Source organism: Anabrus simplex, chromosome 1, assembly GCF_040414725.1.
Source record: "Anabrus simplex isolate iqAnaSimp1 chromosome 1, ASM4041472v1, whole genome shotgun sequence".
NCBI classification, from domain to species: domain Eukaryota; kingdom Metazoa; phylum Arthropoda; class Insecta; order Orthoptera; family Tettigoniidae; genus Anabrus; species Anabrus simplex.
The window spans coordinates 1,698,563,815-1,698,590,775 of NC_090265.1; the positions used below are offsets into that span (position 1 = coordinate 1,698,563,815).

Here is a 26,961-nt window from a genome sequence, read left to right on the forward strand (position 1 = left end):
AGGAGAGAGTCACCATGGGTCAAGATTGTAAATCAATTTCACATGTTCAGGCCAAACAGCGAGGTGGGTACACAGTCACTGCAAGATAAAATTTTATTACAATACAATTTCATATCACACACTCTGGACCATGGATGAAACTGGAATAAAAACATCACTTAGAATTTAAATCAGGCTGACCACAGCAGTTCCAAAACCCAACACAAATTAATCCAAGTAAATCCCACCAAGGACAGGCACTGCAATTCCAGCAAGGGCTAGTATACCAAGAAGCTGCAGATAACAAGGTCAAAGAACATCACATCATTAAGGTAAAATGTGGAAGAAACTTTCAATTATTAAATCAGAAAGCAGATTAAGTAAATACTTCAAATTAATTATTAATAAAAGTGAGAATGGTCTTCAACTTACCCCTACATGGCAGGTATAGTATGAGCAGACCCCAAAACCAACAGGATTCCATGACCACGGAACATGGTAAATAAAACAAGCAGCAAGTGCACAGATACAGAGCCACGCCATACTCCAAGTACAAGAGGGCAGCAACAAGCAAGTCTCGATTACACATGAAACATACATAGGAAGGAATTACTTTGGTCCATTTCAGTTTTACAATTTTTAAAAGGTTGGTCACTTTTAGCAGCCAGCAACACTGACCTGGGCAACTTATCAAGTTGTTAGAACAACAACAACAACAACCACAGCGAATTGCTACCACAACACTACTGCAACCCGACAAAGATAAAACAGGAATGATAATAAAACCCCATAAATATAACCAAATGTGCACAAGGAGCAAAATACTTACCATCGAGCAGGAGCAGTATTAACAAAACCAGCATGGAGGGCACAGAACATAAGGGAAAGGACTGGATCGAGCTAACTACTTGAGGGGTTGCCAGGTCAAGATTGCTAAATGAAAGCAAGATTAATGTTTAAATAACTTGAACTTTACTTAAAATTAGGAAAAATATAAACAGAATTTAGGAATGAAAACTGCAGAGCAAAAAAAAATAAATCTGTAAATAATGTCTTTAAATTATAGATAAAAATCAATTTTCAAAGCAAAATATACTATGAGTGCGCACTCGGATAACAACGTAAAATAATTTTTATGTAGTAATAAATAAGTAAATAGAAGAAAGATAAAAATTGTAATAATTCAACTCGTTAAATTAGGAGACAAGTGTCTATTTTTAGGATAAATAAAATCGTGAAAACACACTCAGATTACAAGCTACAGTTTGCCTTAGAATAAATGAATGACAAATGTTAAAACGGATCCGTGCATTAAATATTAATTACATAACTGGCCAGCTTTTCTTGGTAAGTAAATATTCTACAATTAATCACAATAAACTGGAATTTGCTTCCGGAACCAGTACACAAGGATTTGAATCACCTCGAAACACGGAAACACACACAATATTTAAGGCAACGATAGCAGACCCAAAAAAAATTCCACACGTAAATAATTGAAAGGACACCAGAGAAAATCGCACGAACCCGAATAAAAATATGTCTCAAATAAACTACAAATTACGAAGGGAAACACTTAAAATTTCACCGACAACAAAACAATGGTACACACGAAGCATACAGCTTCCCGAAAACCGAAGCCAACATCCAACTAAAGGAGACAATAGGCAAAGCCCACACAAAATTAGCGTACCGGAGATAAGATAAAACATGGCACGCAATAATGAAAAAAGAAGGAAAGAAAAACGGACGCGAATAATCTGAGGAGGGCAAAAGTATCATCAAGAAATAGGGAACAAATTCCAGTTTATTATAACCAGAATATTACAATAATTATGTATAGTCTTTTAAATTTAACATTTCTTCCAACCAAAATGTTAATAAAGGATTTAAATGCCGGTTACACAATTTTAATTTTAGGAGGCCTTGTAAAACGGTAATGGCCGAATAAGACCGGAAATAAACTATCCCATTAAGTAATTAAACAATGAGCCATTACGAAAACAATACTAGTACATAACGTCTTTCAAAACGTTGTCAACAGTCCATCGGATGCCACAAATATGAACCAAGAAATGTAAAAAGTAATCCACCAACAAAATTAATAATAATAATAACTTTAAGAAACAGAAAAAGGCAGCACAAAGATAATCTCAGTTAAATTAAAGTAATGGAATAATAGGTCTCTCACCCGCGCATATACCATGTTCCAGAATTACTCCATAAGAATAATTTGGATATAGAACATTACCAAAATCACGTTAAGTTACATTTTAATATTTAGCAGATACAATTTATATCATTAAAATGTCCGATGAAGAAGAAAGTCCAGCATAATTTAATGAATAAACGGTGGTCGCCAGGTCCATAAACTATAGGCCTAATTTCAATTACAGTAGCGGAGTAGAGACGAAGTAATATTAACAGCGTTGCCAAAACATTTCTTCTAATATAATAGTTGTCGCAGATAGCTTGATACACACGTTCTTCTCCAAATAATCCGGCAGCAGAACAGTTTCGAAACAATTAAGTAGATACTTGTACTTACATTTTTGGGTGTCCAATTTAATATACTGTAATCCAATAGCTTACATTCTAGCTCATTTTGTAATGAAGAACCCTCCTTCAGATAGTTCGGTCACACTAATATTAAAAAAACTGTAAATATGAAACACACAACATTATCGCGCTTCAATTAAGGCAAGGCCTTAATTAACGAGGCTATTAGCCTGGTTTATCAAACTCCACTCCAACAACTTTCAATCGCATTTTGTACACAACTCCTCCAAACGCGTCCATCTTGGCGATCTGCCAGGAACAGACTCGCGTTCAGTGCAGTCAAGCTGCGGGTCGCTCAGTTGAACATCGACACTGCGCACGCTCAAGTCTAAAATTTGGTTATTGAGCCAATCAGAATTTCGAAGCAACCGACGTAACAATGGCAAGAAAATACATTTTAAATCACCACAGTTTCAGGCACATAATTTAACGGCAATGCAAACAATGGCCGAGAATTGCAGGTAAAAGTCCCCACACACAAATGTATATGTCCAACAAATGAGGGTATCGTAAATTATTGTCTCAAGAATCACAGTCTCCTGTTCTCCAGTCAAAACATGTGGATATCTCAGGACCTCCCTTCCCCTCAGTTTTTCCTCACATAATGATTTGCAGGAGTCTGTTGGTTTCCTGGTTCCTCATGATATAACCAAAATAGGACAGGTTCTAGATCCTAACAGCGCTACATAGTTATTTTTCTTTGTGCAATATCCTCTCATTTCCTATTTTGTCTACCCTGTTCATATGAAGCACATGATGGCAGACCCACAATTCAAATGCTTCTAGTATTTTCATATGGATTTTGTCATGGTCCAGGACTCAATTCTGTACACCACTATACTAAAAGTCAAGTCAAGAGCTTAGGAAAAGTATCCTTCCACATGTGAGCACGTCCCCTTTTCCCCCTTCCCGTCTCTGTTCTCCATCTCCGCCAAAACCAGCTTATTATTAACGTCGTGCATCTATTTGACAAATACTGTACTTCATTCTCAAATACTGAAGCATCAAAAGAAATAACTTCCTTTCACATAGCTGTATTTTGATTACGTACCATACCTATTTATTCCTTTATTGACCATGTAAAACCTACAGATTACTGACAAATACCGAGGCAAGAGAAGCAAGGTTTATTTTTGTTTCTAAAGCAATTTGTGTTAGGCATACGGAGACTTCCAACATAAGTATACGATTGAAATAATAACATTAAGTTATTTATTAGACCACCTAATCAATACAAAATCGTCTTGGATGATTTACATAAATTTGTTAGCTAATAATGTAAATCATCCAAGACGATTTTGTATTGATTAGGTGGTCTAATAAATAACTTAATGTTATTATTTCAATCTAATATCATCAATACGGACCAAAAATGATATTTATTACATGTAATAAGTATACGATTCCGCTCTCGTGCAACGACTGTCAGTGGCAGTTTCTCACAGTTCAACAAGCTGAAAATTCCCCCTGTGAGTGGGATTGCAAAATACAATGTCTCCAGGAATGTTGTTAATATTGTAGTCTCATCGTTCAGAAGGTAAAAACGAACTCAAGACAACATTTCTACAGGTAGAGGGCAGTTACGAATATAAAGTAAAGTACAAATTATTATTATTATTATTATTATTATTATTATTATTATCGAATACGCCAAGGATCCTATTCCCATGCCGTGTTTTATTTATGGCGAGTGCATAATTCGAACTGAGCTGACACATAGGCCTACTGACGAACAGCCAAACGAGCAAACATTTTCTATCACATAAAATGTGGCATGCACCTTAGTTGAGTGACATTTTCCTTATCACCTTGATTGCTTGTTTACATATTGAGACACTTTCTTAAAACTAAATTTTCAGCGACTTTACAGAAACGTGTCATCAGAAAGACTCATGACATACATAAACAGCCACAGGAGAGCATACGATATAGTACCACAAAAAAACATAAGAATTCCCTTTCAATCTTTCGCTGGAGACTTGGATTTTCCGTGGAGTTTAAATTCCATGCGAGCTGCGTAAACACTGTACGGGTACACAGAAACGCCTGTCAGCTGTACAGTCTTTTTCACCATGTCTTCCACAGTCCACAGCGGATTCTAATCTCGTAAGCTACTTTAAACGTTTAAAACAATTTGTTTAGATTTCCTACATAATTTTTCTCCACTTTTGTTAGCTTTAAAATATTTCAGAGGGGACTCAAGCGCCACAGCATCTCACACATGTTGCTCACAGCTGACAGCCATTATGAATGTTGAACTCCTGTTGCAACCAGTATTGCCAACAGTTTTCTTGTATTCATCTTCAACATTGCAAATATTATGCGAACTTATCAGCAATGGAATGAACTTGAACAAAGCTTACTAAGTACACAGTGCAATAAGATATCGATCTCATATTAAATAATTATTATTTTGCTACATGCACCACTGGAAACAGTAACGATTCATAGCCATCTACGTATGAAATGTAAGAGTTGGAAACGAATCCGAATAACATACAACCTATGATATATTTCCCATATTTAAACAGGGCAAAAGTTTTTAATTCGTCAAGTCAGTTCACCCGAATAACTAATCAAACTGAAGGAATCTCCTGACTTCAGGAACAAGTAACAAACCTAGGGAATTATTTGGGGCTGCAGAAGCCTTTTCACCGACCAGAAGTCTGACTACCATCAAAGGGACCGCTCAGGTCTTGAGTTGACTCTCAGTATATAGCACCTCTGCTGCAGTGACAGTTCTCTGCTGCAGAGCTCTTGGTGGAGGCTTGTAAATGCTGCCCTGGCCTTCTCAATGTGATACTTTACTTCATGAGAATGGTCCCAGTGCTCATTGATGGTGCTGCCTAAGTACACACTCTTCTTGACCATCTGTGACAGCGCACCATTATGCAATAATGATTATATTTTAAAGTTACATAAAAAGTGAGACTTTTGGCATCACAAACATAATTTCATGTTCTACTATTTTATGGCCAATGGCTGTAGCCGTGTTGAAACACCGGATCCCGCGAGATCTCCGAAGTTAAGCAACATTGGGCATGGTGAAGATTTGGATGAGTTGCCACGTGCTGTTGGTGGGGGGTAAGGGAATGGAGGAGCGGAAAGGAACTAGCCACACTACCGTACGTAAACTCCGGCTCAGGCACACCTCTGCAGAGGTTCGGACCTGCCTTCGGGCAGAATAAACCCTTACCTTACCTTATTACCTTACTATTTTATGAGCATGTGCAGTATATGAATAGATCAGGATGTTAGGGTTTTAATACTTCTGTATCATTTATAATGGAAGCTAAAATACGTTGGAGTATAAAATCTTGGTCGTGTATACTTCCCTAATATTATAAAAAGAGAAAGTGTTTGTATATGGAGGGTAATCTCAGGAACCACTCAACAAATTTCAGTAATTCTTTCATTTTTAGAAAGCTTATTTCTTCCAAATTAGTACAGACTACAGTATATATAATTATGCTAGATAATAAGGGAAGCAGGTAGCTTAAAATAGTACAGCAGGTGGGTGAGCTTCTTAAAAATGTTATCTCTCTGGCCTGGATTTTACTTCCCTGTTTTTTATTCATTGTCCATGTCTCTGCTGATGTCAGTATGGGGCAGTCATATATCTTGTACATCACCTTTTTAAACCTATATAGGTATGAGGCAGTAATATATCTTATTCATCACTTTTTCACACTTCCATGGTTATTTCCTCCTTCCAGATAAAGTTCCTCACAGTTTGGTAGAATGCATTTTCCTGTTGTGTCCATTTACTGATCACCATGTCCAATCCTGCATGTCAGGCTGAGCGGCTCAAATCGTAGAAGCAGTGGAGCCCAAGTTGGCAAGCTTAATCCTGGCTTAGTCCAGTGGTATTTGAAGGTGCTCAAATATACCAGCCACTTGTTGGTAGATTTACCGGCATGTAAAAGTACTCCCATGGGACAAAAGTCTGGTACCTCAATGTCTCTAAGAACTGTAAGAGTAGTTACTGGCATGTAAAACCTATAACATTATTGGCAATCCAGCGTCTAGTATCTGTTTGCTTCCTAAATACTTGAAGCTTTCTACAGTTACAAGGCCTTGTTTCCCAAATTTTTACAGTACCATTCCTTTGTCTTCTTCCTCCTCCTCCTCCTCGGTTTGTAGTCTGGTTTGTTTTTTTCCTGTGAGTTTCTTGATTTTGTCTACCGAGCTCGATAGCTGCAGTCGCTTAAGTGCGGCCAGTATCCAGTAATCGGGAGATTGTGGGTTCGAGCCCCACTGTCGGCAGCCCTGAAGATGGTTTTCCGTGGTTTCCCATTTTCACACCAGGCAAATGCCGGGGCTGTACCTTACTTAATGCCACGGCCGCTTCCTTCCAATTCCTAGGCCTTTGCTATCCCATCGTCGCCTTAAGACATATCTGTGTCGGTGCGAAGTAAAGCAAATTAGCTTGATTTTGTCTGTTTTGTTTCTTACATCTTCTATTGTAATTTGTAGTTCTTTCATATCTTCCTTGTGCGCGTTTCCCGCGTCCAGGTCGGGTCGCAAAGAAATCCTGACTAGCTCAATTCATCATTATCTATCAATCAAGTATCTGTTTCAGGTCATAGGTTCCGAGAGTAAAGTCGCTGTGTGAGCTAAATGGCTAAATTCGCATCAAATCAGTTCGTTGGGAATCAACATCTACATCATCTGATGGCCAAGCAGGCATCAATTTTTGATAATGAGATAAAGTGTCTCATAGTGCATTGGCACTGCCGGTGGCTACAATTAGCCTATGCAGTGGCCTCCATGGTATGCACTAGCCAGTGTCTTGGTAGGTGTGCTGGGTACCAACTGATGAGCCCAGCCTAGCACACGAGGGCAAAACGCTGGCAACCAGGAATGAGTTAGCTGGAAAATTTATGATGTCCAATAACGGACCATTTATATTGGTATCATAAATATCTATCGTACTTAATCTACGGATGTTTATAAGTACATATTTAACCTAAGATATCATTAAAATTCATCTAATATCACTTTATTAAATTAAATAATCTTGAAATAGAATAGGAGTTGAATAGTTTGTTGAAATCTGACTATCTCCTCACCTAACTAAGCTAATTAATATACACAAATTTTCAAAGATCTTTGATATGGAAAAAAAAATTGAATATATACATTGCTTCTGTTGAAAAGTAGAAAATAATCTAGAGATGCTCATTATTATGACATTTTAAAATTAAAATCATGTTTAAGTTATTCATTTCTCTGCTTGAACACAAAATATTTCCCTATATTCTGTTTCAAAATTTTTATATAATATATTGCAGATCTATTCAGAAGTTATGAGTCTATTTGCCTGCATGTAGCTGTCAATATTTTATTATCATGCTTTACATCATCATCACTAATCGTTAGTACAAGGAAAACGTTAGTCTTCTTATTCATTTCTTGAGTATTTCAGATTTAGTGGCTTCCAGTTCATTTCAAAACTCTTGGTATCACATTTTGTATGGAGAGAAAGATAATTCATTAAGTCATTATTCCCTTAACAATAACATGATTGAAATATCATGACCAATATTTACTCAAATTGTTCACTTGAGGTAACTATTAATCTTAAAAATTAATTTAAGTGCTTATACGGTGATTATATGTGTTGTGTTACTGTGCTGTTATCCATATTTGACAATCATTCATTATGCTGGATATCAGGTGATCTAGCTTGTAAGAAGACTCAGTAAAATAAGCTTCCTAGCTTTCCTAATCTGAGTGAGAATACTTGTGGTTAGAAGAATCATATAAATATAGGCTAATTCTGTGCTACATCTCTTATCAGGAATTATCTGATGATCCACTAAGTAAGTGTCAACATAAGAACATTATTTAGATCGTAATTAGTGCTATTGTATATGGCTTATCCAAGGATTAACGGGCAATTGAGAACAAAGTATAACCCTTCTCCATCTCCATCTCAAAATATGTAAATTGAAATAATATAATCGCTAAAGTAATCCATAACAATAATCATCACCAACATTATTCATCATAACCTCTTACCATTATTCGCATATATATCATTCATTTCACATTACTCCTCTCGTATTACACTCTACATTACAATAAACATATCAGTTTATTTCAACTTGACGCATACTATACTGTCATCATTGACCATCCATTTGATTATTCTATTATGTTCTCAACCTTTCTAAAAATTCCATAAAATATCACCATATCTTACTAGCAAGTTATCAAATCCTATATACAATCTCATTTCATCTTAACTTCAGGTCACATGTTCTAACATAAGCCTAGTGTTTACTACAATGTCGTATTGTACTCACATTGAAACTAACTTAACCTCCTCTTAATCACTATTGACAGCATTACGAATGGAATATTAAATTATCACTGGTTAACCACTTCCTACATTAATGTATTTGACACATGTTAGATGATTACCTAATAACCTCTAACTTATTTACGGGAATTGTTTTCTCATGTAACATCACTCCTTTGGAAATATTTAAGATAGCACTTTGTTCATCTTTCGATAAATGAAAATAAAAATATAGAATAGCCCTCCCCAAAAGAAAACAAATATAATTTACATTAATAACTATAATGATTTATCTTTCCTCCGGCTCCATCGTTGTCGTCACATGTCCTCGTAGCTAGACATGCGGGCTTAGTTCACAGCATTCTCCTCATCCTTTCGGGAACATCTGGGACAGTCTCGGGTCGTTGCCGGTCATCATGGGCTGGATTTGTCATCTCGTGTCGCCATAACCTAGGTAGCTCTGCCTCCACTTCTTTAGCACATGGTGTCTCCGGCATCTTGCGCAGTTAGAACAGAATAATATGTCAGCATGGTTAGTTTCGTCGTCTTGTGGACACAGCCTGCTATAATCTATTGATAATTTACGAGTACCGCTTCTTAAAAATGATCTTTTATAATGCTTTAGAATCTTTCAGTGTGTCTATGAATATTTCAATCTCACTAACGATATAGCGGTTTCTCTGTCTTGCGCTACTGTTGTTATTACTATGTAGCCTCTTAAAATCTACTCTGTCATCTGACACGTCGTCTTACTAGGATGTTGTGACGTAGTGATGCGGAAATCTTCCAGTCCGCTGGAATAGTTTTAATTTTACGGAGCTGAATATATCCTTAAATGCTGGTGTCTTGCGATAACTCGTAGACAATTGTTATTATTTTATTTACGCCTTTAGCTTTCTTCCTTTCAGATTAGCCTTCCTCTCCAGATGTCTCGAGTGGCGTTTTACTTATGTGTCTTCAATGAAAATCGAATTTTTTTTTTCAGTAATAAATTTTAACAATCTCCTCGCATCTTTCTTTATCACTGCCTTCTATACTCCTTTCTCCTCAAGTACTTGATGAAAATATTATTCTTTTGATATTTAGGAATACTTTGATGTTTTATTACTGATGTTCTCATGGCCTAGACTCCATTTTCGTTCCAAATAAACTTCACTGAGAACAGTGAAATGGCACAATACATTGCTTCTGTTGAAAAGTAGAAAATAATCTAGAGATGCTCATTATTACGACATTTAAAAATTAAAATCACGTTTAAGTTATTCATTTCTCTGCTTGAACATGTAACCGGTACTTCAGGGGTTACACAAACACAGTTGAAGGGAGGAAAGCAAACCAAATTACAAGGTATCTAAACACCATACACACCATGGCCATGTAATGAACTGCGGCGAAAAACAAGAGAAGTAAATATCAGTGAGGACAACTTGAGGATAACAAACAAGGAACGTGGGACAGAGCTGGGAACCTACCAAAGGCATGGAGATGTCTAGGTTTCGGTTTTCGGAAAAATCAACGTGATCTTGGATTTTCAAAAATATTATTTACCAGACGTATCTTACAGAATAAATTATGAACAGTTTCACCAATGTGGAAAATACTGATACACAGTTTGTAAAATACAGACTACATGTTCTTAGAGACACACAAGTTAGAAATTCCTTGACAAGAGCTTCCTATAAGTTCAAAGAGTCAAGCAAATATGGTACATCAAATTACAAACCAAGTTGGCTATACAAACTTGAAGGTAAGAGGAACACAATACGCTATTACAATATAGAGTGAAGTTAAACTAACCTTTCAAAACATTTGAACAACATAATAGTATGTTAGGAAAAACTTAAAACGGTCCACCTTTTCAATACAAAAATGTTATATTTATTTATAACATGTATTTCTCAGTTCAATACGGACAAAATGAAATTCCTATGTTTAAACAACATAATAGTGGCGATTAGGGCAATCTCCTGTGATACACCAATGAAAACTAAATGGAACTTAACATCCACCAATAGTGAAAGGAAGACAAATCCTAATACCAGACAGAAAACAACAGCTCTTACCTTAAGGCAGTCCATTCTGGTAGCGAAGAGATGCTGACGACGTCAAAACTACGGCAGGCCAAGACCAAGACAGCTCAAAGACTAAGACAGCCCACAAAATGCTGCCTAGCCCCTTTTAAAGGGAAATCTGGCATTTGAGTAGCCAGTCAGAACACAGGAGCTTGCTCGGATTGACCAATCACAACTCTTTCTGCGGTCGCGATCTTTAAATCACTTTCTCGAATACATACAATCGCGAAACTTCCATTTCCAGAATAGTAAGAACATATTTCGAGAATGCATAAGTAACAAAGGCCAACACACCCAGTTCTAAAAGTTCGCATCACAAACTTTCTGGACTGTTCCAGTTAATATACAAATGTAATCTACTAGTTACAACCAACATATGTAGAAAAATATTTCTCACGCTGTACAAGTTAGGTAGCTGAATGGAATACGAATAAAATATTCTAGCACAACACTCCAGATCATACAGTAAGTACTACTTAAAAAGATTTACAAATAAAATCTTCTACAAATACTTTCCACCTCCAAGGGATTCTATACCTGTCTCAGAACACAAAATAATTCCCTAAATTCTCTTTCAAAAATTTTATATAATATATTGCAGATCTATTCAGAAGTTACAAGTCTTTTTGCCTGCATGTAGCTGTCAGTATTTTATTATCATGCTTTATATCATCTTCACTAATTGTTAGTACAAGGAAAACATTAGTCTTCTTATTCATTTCTCGAGTATTTCAGATTTAATGGCTTTTATCTTCAAAATTTCCAGGAAGAAAATATGAAAGATAAGTCATTTAACATTGTTTCATTTTAGAATAATAAAAAATTACCATTACTAATCCTTATGTAGATCATTTACCTAAAATAAAAATAAGTTCCCAAAATCAAGTTACCGGTAAGTGCCAATTACTTATATCATGTGCAACCTGTTAGTTTGTCACCATTAACTTATAATACCTTATTTAATATCATTTCTGGAAATTCTGTGGTCTGTCATCTAAGAAGACTTAAATAACCAGTATCTTCATCATCTAATTATGGAGAACCTCTTCAGTGATATTATCGAAATGAGCAATTAAGCATTCTAACTCAATTTATTAAAATAAACATGATTGTGGTTAAGAATTATGGATAATGTGGGCTAATTCCACTCCCTCTTCCCTATATGGATTCATTTTGACGATCCACCTGTACCTATCCGACATATGTAAACTACATGGATCATATTTAATGCTGGATGTGGAATACTGAAGGATTAATATACGTTATGGAATTAAACACATGCATTCCTATCCTTAAATCGCGTCAGTTAACTTAATATCACCATTAAAATACATCCATCTCTTCTCTCTCGACGAAATAGTAATTATTACCATCATTACTCTTCTTATTGCGCAACCATTTTTCATATATATATATATATATAAAACATCTGTTTCATATTCTTCGCATCATACCTCTTCTTTCATTTCAATAACTGTAATATATATCTTAACTGACACATATGAATTCATAACTATCATTTATCCACTTATATATTTCCTTTCTTTCTCAATTTTCTCCAGATTCTTTTCATATTGCTCATATGTCTTCTTATGATCCAAATATAACCTGTATATCTTACCGCATCATATCCATTTAGTGGTATAACATCCTAATTCAATCATAACCTTAACCACAACACAAACCATTAATCACATCATTATTCCGTATTGAAAATAGCTAATCACAAAGTTTATACATGGAGTAATTTTAATATCACCTATTCAATACAATTTATTCCACTATTGTGTGGTCAAATGCACATAGAAATTACTTGAATTTTAAAGTTACATGTTTCGCCCTATTTTATACGGCATCATCATCAGCCTCGTTCAGTCTTAAAACACACACTGGTCTGAGGAATCTTAACAATTTACAAAAAACGTATTGATGAACACTTACAGGTGTTGATACTGTGGTTGCATTATGATTACAGCACAAAAAATATTGAATAAAATAGATACATATAATAAAATAAAATCACTTTGAAAAAATTAAAACTTTCGTCTAAAAGTAATTGTGTCACATTGTATTTTAAAAATAATCCATGTCTGACACTGAAATGGATCTTTTTTGATAAAAAGCTTGAACTATATATATCATGCCTGGGGAACAGATTATCAAACCCAAGGCTTCACAGGATAATACAGTTAAAAGATACAGTATTTGATGAATTTGAAGGCTAATATTTAAAATTAGGATAAAAATACGTAGTCGAATTAGGGGCGGTTTAGATTAAGACATCTTGGAATGTTGGATAAAATCCTAGTATGTCGTGAAGCGATAAAAAACATTGAAGAATTTGTCGAAATCGCTGCTAAAATTATCCAATAGAAGAGGGTAGGTCAAATGACAATTTTGTGTAACCAGAAAATGTCTCATGTAGACGTGGAAGTCCGTAGTAAACATTGTTGTCATTCTGGAATGAAACAGAAAACGAACTTGACGGCGGGTAATTAGGTTGAGAGTATATCACTGAAAACTATTTGTTGAATAATGGGTACTTACTCATTCTCAAGATGTAACGTATGTCCTAATGTGTCTGCAGTGTTGGTCTGTTTGAAGTTCCACTTCTAGTATTGTATCGATACGGTAGCGGTGCTGGGGAATGCTGAGGGGAAGAGGGGGTAGGCGGAGCTTCACGTGCTGTTGTCAGCATAGGAGGGGCGTTATTTGGAAGAGCAAGTATGGGGTCAGTATTTAGCGAAATAGAGGGAGTTTTTAATTCTAAGGATTTAAATATCTGAGGGACTAAGGTCGAGATGGTAAACCGCTTAATTCAAGTGGCGTATTTAGTTCTTTTTGGTTTGTCGAGTATGGGATTCGTGGATAACTTGTTTTTGATTTTATGAATGAGTAAGTAACCATTATTCAACAAATAGTTTTCAGTGATATACTTTCGACCAAATTACCCGCCGTCAAGTTCGCTTTCTGTTTCATTTCAGAATGACAACATTGTTTACAACGTACTTCCACGTCTACATGGGGTATTTTCTGGTTACACAAAATTGTCATTTGACCTACCCTCTTCTATTTGGATAATTTTAGCAGCGTTTTCGACAAATTCTTCAATGTTTTTTATCGCTTCTTGACATACAATGATTTTTATCCAACATTCCAAGATGTCTTAATCTATACCGCCCGTAATTCGACTACGTATTTTTATCCTAATTTTAAATATTAGCCTTCAACTTCATCATATACTGTATCTTTTAACTGTATTATTCTTATCCTGTGAAGCCTTGGTTTTGATAATCTGTTCCCCAGGCGTGATATATATAGTTCAAGCTTTTTATCAAAAAAGATCCATTTCAGTGTCATGTATTATTCTTATCCTGTGAAGCCTTGGTTTTGATAATCTGTTCCCCAGGCGTGATATATATAGTTCAAGCTTTTTATCAAAAAAGATCCATTTCAGTGTCAGACATGGATTATTTTTAAAATACGTGACACAATTACTTTTAGACAAACGTTTTAATTTTTTCAAAGTGATTTTATTTTATTATATGTATCTATTTTATTCGATATTTTTTGTGCTGTAATCATTATGGAACCACAGTATCAACACCTGTAAGTGTTCATCAGTACGTTTTTTGTAAATTGTTAAGATTCCTCAGACCAGTGTGTGTTTTAAGATTGAACGAGGCTGATGATGCAGTATAAATAGTGGGCGAAACATGTACCTTTAAAATTCTGGTAATTTCTATGTGTATTTGACCACACAGTAGTGAAATAAATTGTATTGAATAGGTGGTATTAAAATTACTCCTTCTGTAAACTTTGTGATTAACAACAATGTTGGTATAATATCCACAACCGAAGTAAATTAACCTCTTACTTAGAATAGATAGCATTACGAACGCATAACTTGATTATCACTGATCAAATACATCCTAACAAAGGATTGTCATTTTTAGTTAGATGATTTCGCTCTTCTTGAATTAAGTCAATGACTGACATTAATAGACGAATAAGTTTGAGTGGCGTCTTTAAAAGTTGCAGAGATCACAATATGAAGATAAAGTTGGAATTCAAGAGAATAAACTGGGTCAAATATTCATTTATAGGAAGGGGAGTTAGGGAATGGAATAATTTACCAAAGGAGATGTTCAATAAATTTCCAATTTCTTTGAAATCATTTCACAAAGGCTAGGAAAACAACAGATAAGGAATCTGCCACCTGGGCGACTGCCCTAAATGAAGATCAGTATTGATTGATTAACAGCACTGCACAATTATATATTACATGCAATTAGAAAAAGGCACTTTTCAAAACAAGCTATTTAAGTTACTTACTGTAATAATATATCAATCGACTTATCTTTTCTTCCCTGTATTTCCTTGATGGTGTGTCCAGATGCTCTAGGACGTCTAGTCAGATACGTCTGCTACATAGTGTCAGTCTCTGGGAACATATAGGCAGGTCATCCCTACTTCTCCATCATCTCGGGATAGCTCAGTCGACTTCAGATCACCATCTCCAGACAGTTAGCCTTGGTCTTCTTAGTTCATGATGCTTGGAATATCTTGCGCAGTTAGGAAAAATATACAGATAAACATGGTCAGTTCCGTCATCTTAATGTTCAAAGCCTTCTAACATTCATAAATGTATTGAAAAGAATGCTTCTTTCAATTAAATTCAGTTAATGTCTTCAGACTACTAATATGTCTACAAAATTCTTAATTATAATTCGATTTAGCTTTCTATATCTTGTTTTCAATTGCTGTAGTTTTTATTATTTTCTTGCCAGTGACTTTGAATGATATCTGCTACTTCTGTGGGGTGTCTTGTGACATAGCCAGTTATGTAACGATTCCCAACAAGTTGTCAAGTGATTCAAGGCAACACTCCTGTAGCGTTGCTCTTTTCTCTTGATGTTATTCTGAATTATTTTCTATTTGAGCTTTTTGCTGTCAATGCCGTCTTCTTTACATAGCAATATGTTCTACCGCGCAGCTTGAGATGATTTCTTCTGTAAATTTTTTTAAATAATAAATTTGTAACAATCCTGTATCCTTCATTTTTTTTCACCGTCTTCTTGATACTATTTCTTGGTTTATTTCTTATATGAATACAATCTTCTCGACATTGACAATTAAATTTGCGTGTCGTGTTTAATTTTCTCACGGTATAGCGTCCATTTTTGTTCCAAGATGTTCATTCCTAACAGTGAAATGGCACACTTGACTTCTGTAGTCCATCTAAGGTAGCCCTTACTGTTCCATAACTTCTCTATAAATTCTCCTGATGTCCTGTTTTCTGGTGTCCTGAGTAGGTGTCCAAAGAATGAGAATAGTTTCTTCCTGATGGTAGACATGACAATAAGCTTTTGGGCTGTTTCCAAGTCACAGAGATATCTTGTTCGTGAACAGACAACATTTCCTTCTGAAGACGCAGAGCAAATTTGTTTGCAAAATGTAAATTCACCTTGTTTTCTTACACAGCAAAAGTCCAAAAGCCTCTTATTATGTATAATTAATGGGCCATGAAAGCATCAATCTTCCTGATTACCGGTTCCTTTTCCATGTAGATTGTTTCACTCTATTCTGTTCAGCTTCGTTTCGGCAGGCTGTGGACCATGGTATTACAATGGTTTGCATTCTTGAGCTTCAGTTCTTTTCTAGTATTCCCGCATTCACTTTCTGTGAGCCTCCTTTCTTTCATCAGTCTGCTATTTGCCTGTTTTCAACTTCGCCTTTTCTTGGAATCGCTGGTATGCTCAAACTTTCTTCTGGGGAGGAACACGTTCCTGGATATCTTCATGTGTGATCACTATTTCTAAGAGGTCTTTTTAAACTTTAGTGAACGAGGGTCCCTTGGTTTTCTTATTTGCAAAGTAGGAAAAGATATCTCTGCGACCTCATACATGTTATCTGGCCATAAAAATTTATCCTCCATTTCTGAATGGTCTCTTATCCTTTCCACATGCAGATACAGTTCTTTGTTATGTACTCTCCTGTACTCACCATTTGCTCTGTTTTGTCCTAGGATCTTCTCAACAGTTTTCTTTCTTTGGCTTCTAACTTTCCTTCAGATTCTTCCTCTTCATGCAAGGCTTTCTGCTGCATACAGGGCCTCTGGGCGAGTGACTGAACAATAATGTTTAAGCTTGGCATTGGTGGACACTGATCTTTTGTTGTAGATATTTCTAGTTAGTTGATGTGCCACTTCTATCTTGTTGATCCTAGATGTGAGTGCTATTTCCTCAGAGTTGTTAGGTACTATTCACTCACTTAAGAACTTAAACTTTTCTGCTTGTTTGATTTTCCCCTGTTCTACAATTAACTCTCTAGGAGCTGTCTTGGTATTAGTTATAAACTCAATTTTTTTCAAATGAGATCTGGCGGCCAGCCTTTTCTGTTTGGGTTTTAAGTTGGCTGATTTGTTTGGCAGCAGTATCTACGGAATCAGAGAATATCTCAAGATTATCTTTGAAAGCTAGGCACTCTATTATCAGGCCAGTTCTCTTATATCCTATTTGGAAGTCCAAACTCAAATTCTTTCTTGCACATCTCTTTGTACCATTCGCAAATGATTTTCTCCAGTACGCAATTGAAGAGTAGAGGAGATAATCTGCCTCCCTGCCTTACACCTGTCTTGATTTTGATGTCCTAAATCTCTCCCCTGAATTTCACTTTAGAGGTTGTGTTGTTTAGAGTCTGTTGGATAATTGCCCTCATTTTGTTGTCTAAATTGATCTCCTTTAAAATACGGAGGAGTTTGCCGATCTATAGAATCATAGGCTTCTTTGAAGACTATGAAGGTCACCACAAACTTCTTATTTCTGAGATTCAGACAGGAAAGAACAGACTTAAGATTCATGATCTGCTCTGCATATGACCGTCCTTTCCTAAACCCTCCTTGTTATTCATCCAATTGTGAATCGAGTTGCTCTTCTGCCTGGGTCTGAAGGGGTTTCGAGAGAATTTTGTATGTTATCGAAAGGAGGGAGGTGCCACGGTAGTTGTTTATACCTGCTTTGTCACGTTTCTTATGAAGGGAATTTACAGGACTACTGTCAAGTCACTTGGAATTTTCTTTGTTTCCCAGATCTCATGAATGATCTCTGTTAGTTTGTCGATCGTCTTATCACCTGTGGACTTACAGAGTCCAGCAGTTATCGTATCTTTGCCAGGTGCTTTGTTGTTCTTTAACGACTTGATCTCATTTATTTCCTCTTTTGTGGGTGGAGAAGAGTCTGGGTTGAGACGCGTGGTTTTTTCAAAGGTGGATTGTGATTCTGGTTCTTCACAGTTGAGAAGAGATTAAAAATATTTTGCTAAGATCTGACAGTTGTCCTTGTCGTGGTAAGCAAATTTACCTTTGTGGTCTCTGAAATGTAGATTTGAAGGGGTGTATTTAGTGAGATTGCATTCGAACATTCTATAGAAATCCCTGGTGTTGTTCTTATTGAAATCCTGTTTGATCTGTATCAGTTGGCTTTTGTCAAATGAGTGCTTTATCCCACAGATGACCTTTGCTGCACATTTTCTCACTGCTAGGAAATCCTCATACCTATCTTGATTCTTCTGCGAGTTCCATCTTTGCCAGACAAGTTAACATTGTGCTATTGCTTCATCACATTCATGAGTTCACCACAGGTGTTTCTTTGGTTTCGTTAGTAAGACCGTCTCCTCAGTCATTTTAACAACAGCGTTTTTCAGTTGATCCCATTTCTCTGAATCCAGGAACTCAAGTTTATGAACAAACTCTCTGTTGATTTTCAGCTTTTTTGTGTCAAATCTATACTCCGCATGGCTTAACTTCTAAATTGACATTTTGCTAAACAAATGAGCATTGCCTTAACTCAGTTGCCAGTGCGCTACTCCCGCGAAAACAGCTGATGCAATATAACCGCTGTAAACAGCCCTCATTAAATGTAGGCCTAATACCGTACTCAGAAAAGCTAATGAATCAGGATTGAAAACAAATTCACAAAAACTACACTTACTTCCAACATCCGATCCGGCACTAAAAAGAGAATACATTTCTCACCGCTAGTGGCTGGCACAAGGCGGTTATGGCCTACAAAGGGAACACTCCACTGATATCGGAGTCACTTTCTTGCCACATGTCTTTCACGAACTACACTGAGACATGCTAAACACGCACAAACGAAGTACACCAACCAGTAAAGTTACGTAAATAAAACTACAGCTATTTGTTTACACAACTACTAAACCTGTATTATACTAACTTGTGCTGTGCTAAACTGTAAACTACGCTATACTGTTGTATACTGGAAAGATAACGACTAATATGAAAAACACTAATTACTGAAGAAAAATGCAAAAAGTCACAAACCATACCGAATATCATACACGCTGAGCTAGATAGGTTAGTCACGTGGTGAGTGTAAATATTATTTATTTATTTATTTATTTATTTATTTATTTATTTATTTATTTATTTATTTATTTATTTATTTATTTATTTATTTATTTAGTTATTTATTTATTTATTTATTTATTTATTTATTTATTTATTTATTTATTTATTTATTTATTTATTTATTTATTTATTTATCGTATGGCATACACGTGAACAGTACAATAAATTACAGGTTTATATCTACATTATTTACATAGGTAATCGCCTGTGGCGTCGCCAGGAAAAATTCACTTGTTTCTCCATTGAAACGTCTCAGTGGGCATTCTTGTGTGATGTGCTTCACAGTTTGCCTCTCAGCACCACAGTCGCAGCAGTATGACGCCTTTTTCTTCCATTTATACAGAAGATCTGCACACACACCATGATTAGTCCGGATCCGGTTTAACTTGGACCATACTTTCGGCGATTGTTCAAAGCCAGGTACCTTCTATGTAATGCATGGCATATTTAAGGATTCTGCTGAAGCAAATTGTCTCCACTCATTAGACCATCTCTCAGTCAAATTGAAATGACTGGCTACAAGGTTCTCCGCCGTACAGATGGGTGGACATCTTGACTTAAGTCTGTCTATATGTAGGTGGGAGATATCCTCATGAATGGGCAATCTTTGATTATTCTGGATCTTATTGTATTCATTCATCAGAGCAATGCTTCTACGGAGGTGGGGTGGAGGAATATGGCTTAGTACGGGCAACCATTGAATTGGAGTTGATCTGATCGTGCCAGTGATCGTTCTCATCGTGTCATTTAACTTAACGTCTATTCTCTTCATGTGAGGACTGTTTATCCAGACGGGGCACAATACTCCGCAGTAGAGTAAACTAGACTTAGAGCTGAGCAGCGTAGAGTAGTTGCACTTGCACCCCAAGAAGAACCACACAGTTTTCGAATTATGTTGTTACGTGTCTGAATCTTGGAAGCGCTCTTTCTCAGATGTTCTTGGAATGACAGTGTTCTGTCGAGTGTAACACCTAGATATCTGGGGTGTCTATTGTGGCAGAGGAGAGTGTTATTGAAGTATACTTTGAGGTCCCTTGAAGCCATTCGGTTGTTCAGATGAAAACAAGAAACTTCTGTTTTACTTATACTTGGTTGAAGTCTCCATTTTCGAAAGTATTTTCATAAAACAGAGAGATCTTTTGTCAACGTTTCCTCTGTCTGCTCGAAGCATAGGTCTTTAGTGGCAAGAGCCCAGTCATCTGCGTACCCAAATTTCCTGGATCTTTTGGATGGTATATCTGAGATATATAAACTGAACAAGAGTGGGGCAAGCACTGAACCTTGCGGGAGTTCATTATTTAGTTTGCTGGGTTTGCTGATTCCATCCCCCAAGACTACACGAAATGTTCCATCAGTCAGCATGCTATTTATAAAATGAGCCAGACTCCTGCATGGAATCACTTTAAGGAGTTTGCTGATTACACCTTCTCTCCATACTGTGTCGTAAGCTGCCTTTAAGTCAATAAATACTACTGAAGTCTTTAGTCCTTGCTGGAATCCTGCTTCAATGAAGGTAGTTAGTGACAAGACTTGGTCAGTACAGATTCTTTGTGGCCTGAATCCTGCTTGTTCAATAGGATCGTGTCCAACACTTTTGTAGCAATTCTATTCAAGATTAGCCTTTCAAGTAATTTATAGCATACACTAAGCAATGCTATTGGTCTATAGCTCTCTGGTGCATCATTAGGCTTTCCTGGCTTTAGGATAGTGTAAATATTAAGATTTGCAACTAGGTTTCGAGATCACACTCTCCTGATATAAGTCGATATGAATGACAGCTTGGGATTGGCTGGATGTCTATGTTTCAGCGCATAACCACCAGATAGTCAAAATCAGCCAAAATGTCAATTTAGAAGTAAAGCAGTGCGGAGTATAGTAGTTTACTTTGCCCGGGCTCTCCTGGTGTTTCTTGGAAGAAGCTTGATTTTGATCTTGGAGAGATATTGGTCCGAGTATAGGTTAGTGTTTCTCAGGTCTTTAACATTTTGAATCTCTTGTGTTGCTTTTCGTGCAATGGCGACATGATCAATTTGAAACTTACCCAGGTTAGGATTTGGGGATGTCCATGTCTTTTGCTTCCTTGACAGGTGTTTAAAGGCTGTTGATTTTAAAACAACATTGAATGCCTTACAAAGTTCTATATGTCTTTCTCTATTCCGATTTGTTCGTCAGTGGGCTGGGTAGTTTCCAACAATGTTTTTGAATTTCCTTTCTTCACCAGTTTGAGCATTGAAGTCTCCACTGTGAGCTTGCATCCGGGAGATAGTAGGTTCGAATCCCACTATCGGCAGCCCTGAAAATGGTTATCTGTGGTTTCCCATTTTCACACCAGGCAAATGCTGGGGCTGTACCTTAATTAAGGCCACGGCCGCTTCCTTCCAACTCCTAGGCCTTTCCTATCCCATCATCGCCATAAGACCTATCTGTGTTGGTGCGACGTAAAGCCCCTAGCAAAAAAATAAAAATAAAAATGAAGTCTCCAAGCAAAATGATTGTGTGCTTTTTGGACATTTTCGAGATAACATCTTTCAGCTCCTTCCAGAATTTATCTGTTCCATCTGGGTCTTTCTTGTTTACCTAGTTAATTGGCTTGTGTAGACTTTGTTCACACTTTGGAAGCTAAGCATCAAGACTCGGCTGTTTGGAGAGCTGAGATCGGTGACAGAGTCTAGAATCTTCTTTCTGACAATAAGTCCTGTGCTGATGTGTGGAACAGTTGTCATCAGATATTTTCCAGTTTTCCCTTTGAAAATTCTATTACCTTGTGATTCAAAGTCATGTTCATCAGTAAACCTTGTTTCTTGAATTGCCACGATGATGATTTCATGATGAGAGAGGGTGTCCGTGAATTGTTTGAGTTTACCAACCTTCAAGTGGAAGTTGGCATTGAAGGTTACAAAGAAGTTTTGGTGTTTGAGGCTGATCTTGTTTTTAGACGTCTCTGATACCTCCATGCATGTCGGTGCAGGCTCCCCAGAATCCAAAGGCCAGTATGCGTTGCTCAAGGTGACGGTGGATTCGTTACCACCTGGGAAACAAGTTCCTATTGAATTTTCCTCCATGCTTTATAGTTAAAAACTTGTAGTTTGGGGTCGATGGTGTTTCACATCGACCAAGTTACTGCCAAGGTTGTAAGCCTTGGATAGGACCTGATGTTTGGCTAGGGATGGCATTTCCTCCATACCGCACACTTTGGTTTTTCTGCTGGTACTTGGGTGACTGATTGCAATGGTTTCTCACTGGGCAATGGTTGTGCCACAACCCTGTGCCATGTTTCCCTCTATTAAGCAATACAGGCGGTACGGGCCATGCACGAAATCAACTACATCAGAACACTCAGCCTAGAGACGGTGATGGCACTATTTAGATTAAAAATCATGCCTATACTAACATATGGGATAGAAATCATATGGCCGTATCTCACAGAAAAGAACCTATCCTCTTTAGAAAGAGTAAAAGCTTAATACATAAAAAGAGCGATCGGAGTATCCAAGACAACAAGATCAAGACTCGTCTACCTTCTAGCACGAGAATCCTTCCTCATTGAAGACTTCAGAGCACACCTGACCCTACCCAACACCAGAGCATCAGAAAATCTCCTAGCAACACTCAACAAAAAAAGAGAAGACATTTTTCCACCATCTAATTTGTACCAACACCTCATAACATGAACCGACAGAGACATGGTAAGTGCAAACTATGTGGATACATGTCTGAACGTTACCACTAGAAATCTGCATCAAAAGAACAAAAACAATTAAAGAATATGCAATCCAAGGTGCAAGCGCACAAGTACAGTGTATATAAATGTATTATTTTTCTCTCTTTCTGTATATTTATTTGGCTGCAATAAATAAATAAATAAATATATTATTATTATTATTATTATTATTATTATTATTATTATTATTATTATTATTATTATTATTATTATTATTATTATTATTATTATTATTATTCATGGGTAATTGAGAAGCAGAAAAGCTTTAGAAACTTTATCACATATTAATATATTATTTATGGTTTTAGTGTCTCTCCAATCATGTGTAAGCTTTCTTATTAAGAATTATCAGAACTGAAAGTTAAAGTAATTAATTTAAAAAAATCCATGCATCCTTAATACATATTTACTTCTCTGCTTAGAAGACCTAGTCTGTAGTTTGAAACTATTTGATTTAGGAAGATGTACCAAGCATAAGAACATTTGAGGATTAAAATTACCTTAGGGTGGAATTTCAGTCCTTATTTAAATTTCAATTATATTTGTATAAAATTTTGTTGTATTTTTCAGGACTGTTGGATTGAACCAGAGTGAGAAGAACAGCCATCATTTGCTGCAAGAATTAATAACTCACAATAAGGCTGTACGTCCTGTAGAACTGGTCCACATGTACATTTCTGGTACAATCAGACTCTCTGTGCCCAGCTTACAAACTCTGAACCTGCTACTGATGAGATGTGATCTGCCTGATAAGCTTGTGCCATGGACTTCCAGTGATGTGAAGGTTGTTCGACTTGCCCTGCTCGATTGGTTGTTACCAGATAGGACAGTTTCTACCTGCTCAGAGCAGACTTCACTTCTGTCACAAAATGTTGACCTTGAGCCATCATTGCTAGCAAAGGTTCTTATTCAGCTGATTCTCAAATCTCAGTTTCCAGATATTAGCTCTTCAGCTGAGCATAAAAGCAGTAGGCTCTGCTCTTTGGATTCTAGTGTATATGAAATTGAGCAAGACTATGTTTTGAGCTGTTTTGAGGGTGGGCTACTGGTGCCACACACAAACAGAACAGTTCCAGGGAAAGCAGTTAGCACTCCTCGAACACTGCTTAATATGTGTATTAGAGACAAGCTGATAGAACTGTTAATTAGAGACTGCTACTTCTTCTTGCAGTGCATAAGTGAGGATGGAACTAGGTTTCCAGAAGTGATTAATGAAATCATACTTTTGCTCGAGATCTGGTCATGGATGTTGAAATTAAATATTCTTCCCTGTAACAGCAGACCAAGGTAAGAGTAAGATATATTATACTGTCTTCCTTCCCATTGGAGGATGCAGTGGCGTGCGGTGAACACATTTGTTACCCCAGCTACAAAAATGGTTTTTTTTTAATGTAAGCATTCGTAGCCCCCACCTCTGTAAAGTCAACCTTACAATTTTATAAGGCTGCATATTTCGTGGAAAGGTCTACCTGAGAAAGGTCTTAAAGAATATTTTCAACCACACACTCACACATATTTCCAAATTGATATTCACGGCAGCGATGACACCATCATAACTTGATCTATAGCAGATTTTAAACAATGTACTTACAGTTTCACCCGGTGTCTTTTCGTGATAATACAGTCATGGTTTTCACAACAATACACTGGGACTATTTGTTTTTAACTTAAAAAGCCTAACCTAAACTGAATCAGTAAAATTTAACTGGTATTTTACCATCAACGAAATTTTATAGTTTCACTTGCTTATTGAGGGTATGACAAATGTGGGAAAATATTCGTGGCGATGTGTAACACATTTTATATAAATGAAGAATGTCATAGGACTTGCGAGGTTCCAAGACGAACACTACAAAAATTCACTACATACCACCGTCGCAGACAACCAAATACATAATTATTTTACTTCGCACTTAACTCTATGTTCATACTGGGCAACCTAAATATTTTTCTGTGGCTATCGGGAAACATATTCTACATATGCCATCAATGAATTGCTCGAAAAAGCTTTATACATTCCGAAATCCAAAAATAAAATATATTCTTCTGTATTACAATTGATTTCAACTGGCTCTAGTTTTATTAGCAAGACGATGTGCAAGTGGCTATACTGTTAACATGTTGACATTTTTCTTGTAGCCTCTAGCGTGTGGAGCTGAACACTTCCAGTGTCAAGTATTAAAACTAACATGCCTTACCTAATCTAGCTGGCCTGTCGTCGTAAATTGCTGTCGGGGTGGGCCCACAGCCCCACCCCGCTCCCAGGACAAGGGAAGTTTCAAGTGCATGCGTCATCCAAGCAATTTAAATTTCGCTGGGGTAGCTCTCTTTCGCACCGGCAAGGAAACCCAGCTCACGGTTGTGTGAGCGGATTGTCAAGACAGCTGTACTTGGCTTGGCTTAGATGTTCGCAGTTTTTTAAACGTTATAAAAAGCATTCGAAGGAATAATAAGTTAATACAAAGTTATTTGCCCCAGCAGCGCTGGGGTAGATGGTGTTCAGTGCACGCCACTGCCAGGATGTGTGATTGTTATAATATTAAAAGGAGAAAAATGTATAGTAATCAATCCTGTCAGTGATTAGAAGAATAGGTATGAGGTTATCCACCTTTCAGTACACTATAAGTAAAATGAAAAGAGATTTCAGATCATTTCACTATTTAAGGGACCGATTTCAACCGAACCAGGAGTCATCTTCAGCCTTATAATTCTTAAACATTAGCTATACAGTGTACATTCATGTTCATAAAAACCAGGACACCTGAGAAGACTAGAGATAGGAAGTTCATATTCCCAGGACATGTGCATTAGTATGTTCTGAAGAAATGGTTAGCATTTGAGCCATGTCAGCTCTCAGGTTCAAGGTCCACATTGATATCTCGGTGCGCCACCACCGACTGGTAAAATGTGCCAGTGGCTCTCGTCACTATAAACCGAAGGTAATGGATCAGTGTGACTTAGCAGACTAGCACGATGACTTGCAGACGTATGCAAGAACCGTACCTTCAAATGAGTGAGTTTGAAAGAGGGCGCCATTATTCGCATGAGAGAACGTGATGCATCCATCCGAGAAATTGCTGCTCGTATGGTACAAAGTGTGTCGGCAGTGCAACGGGTGTGTACAGAGTGGTTCACAGAAGGCCATAGAACACGACAAGACGGGTCTGGTTGCACGAATCAATCAATCAATCAATCAATACTGATCTGCATTTAGGGCAGTCGCCCAGGTGACAGATTCCCTATCTGTTGTTTTCCTATCCTTTTCCTAAATGATTTCAAAGATATTGGAAATTTATTGAACATCTCCCTTGGTCCCAGACCCGCCCCCCTGAGAAGTTCGACACCTCATCCGAATTGCATTGCAGGACAGATCTGCGTCCTCTGCAGCTCTGGCACAACAGTGGAACAGTGTAACACATTGTACACTATCAGGAGTGACAGTCTGTTGCCGTTTATTACGATCTGGGTTACCGGCGCGTCGTCCACTTCTCCATATACCTTTGACTAATGTGCATAAACATGCTAGACTGCAACGGTGTATGGAACGATGTCACTGGAGATAGGAATGGCAGCAGATAGTGTTTTTGGACAAATCCAGATTCTTTTTGTGTTATAACGCACAGTCTCTCTCCACACTTCGTGCTATTCAACAACCGTCCAAGGTCCCGCATTGAACTGGGAAATACCATTCTTTTAGCATCTCATGGACTTCACTCATAACACATTTCCACCTCATTTAAATTTAAGAATTTCGTGTTGTGTCCGTATTGAACTGAGAATAACAGAGAAGTAAAACTTAAAAGGTGGACCTTTTAAGTTTTACTTCTCTATTCCACCTCATTTGACATGCTGCAGTAATAAGAAAATGGAATCAGACACAAGCAACTGTTGT

General features: G+C 37.0%; 1 protein-coding gene across 1 annotated transcript in view; it reads left to right on the top strand.

Moving 5' to 3' along the window:
• LOC136863856 (serine-protein kinase ATM) overlaps positions 1 to 26,961 on the top strand; it is a 570,640-nt gene that overhangs the window by 165,479 nt on the left and 378,200 nt on the right. Inside the window, exon 15 of the mRNA XM_068226546.1 lies at positions 23,640 to 24,356. Within this exon, the coding sequence (XP_068082647.1) occupies positions 23,640 to 24,356 (717 nt within the window). The remainder of the gene's footprint in view (positions 1 to 23,639; positions 24,357 to 26,961) is intronic.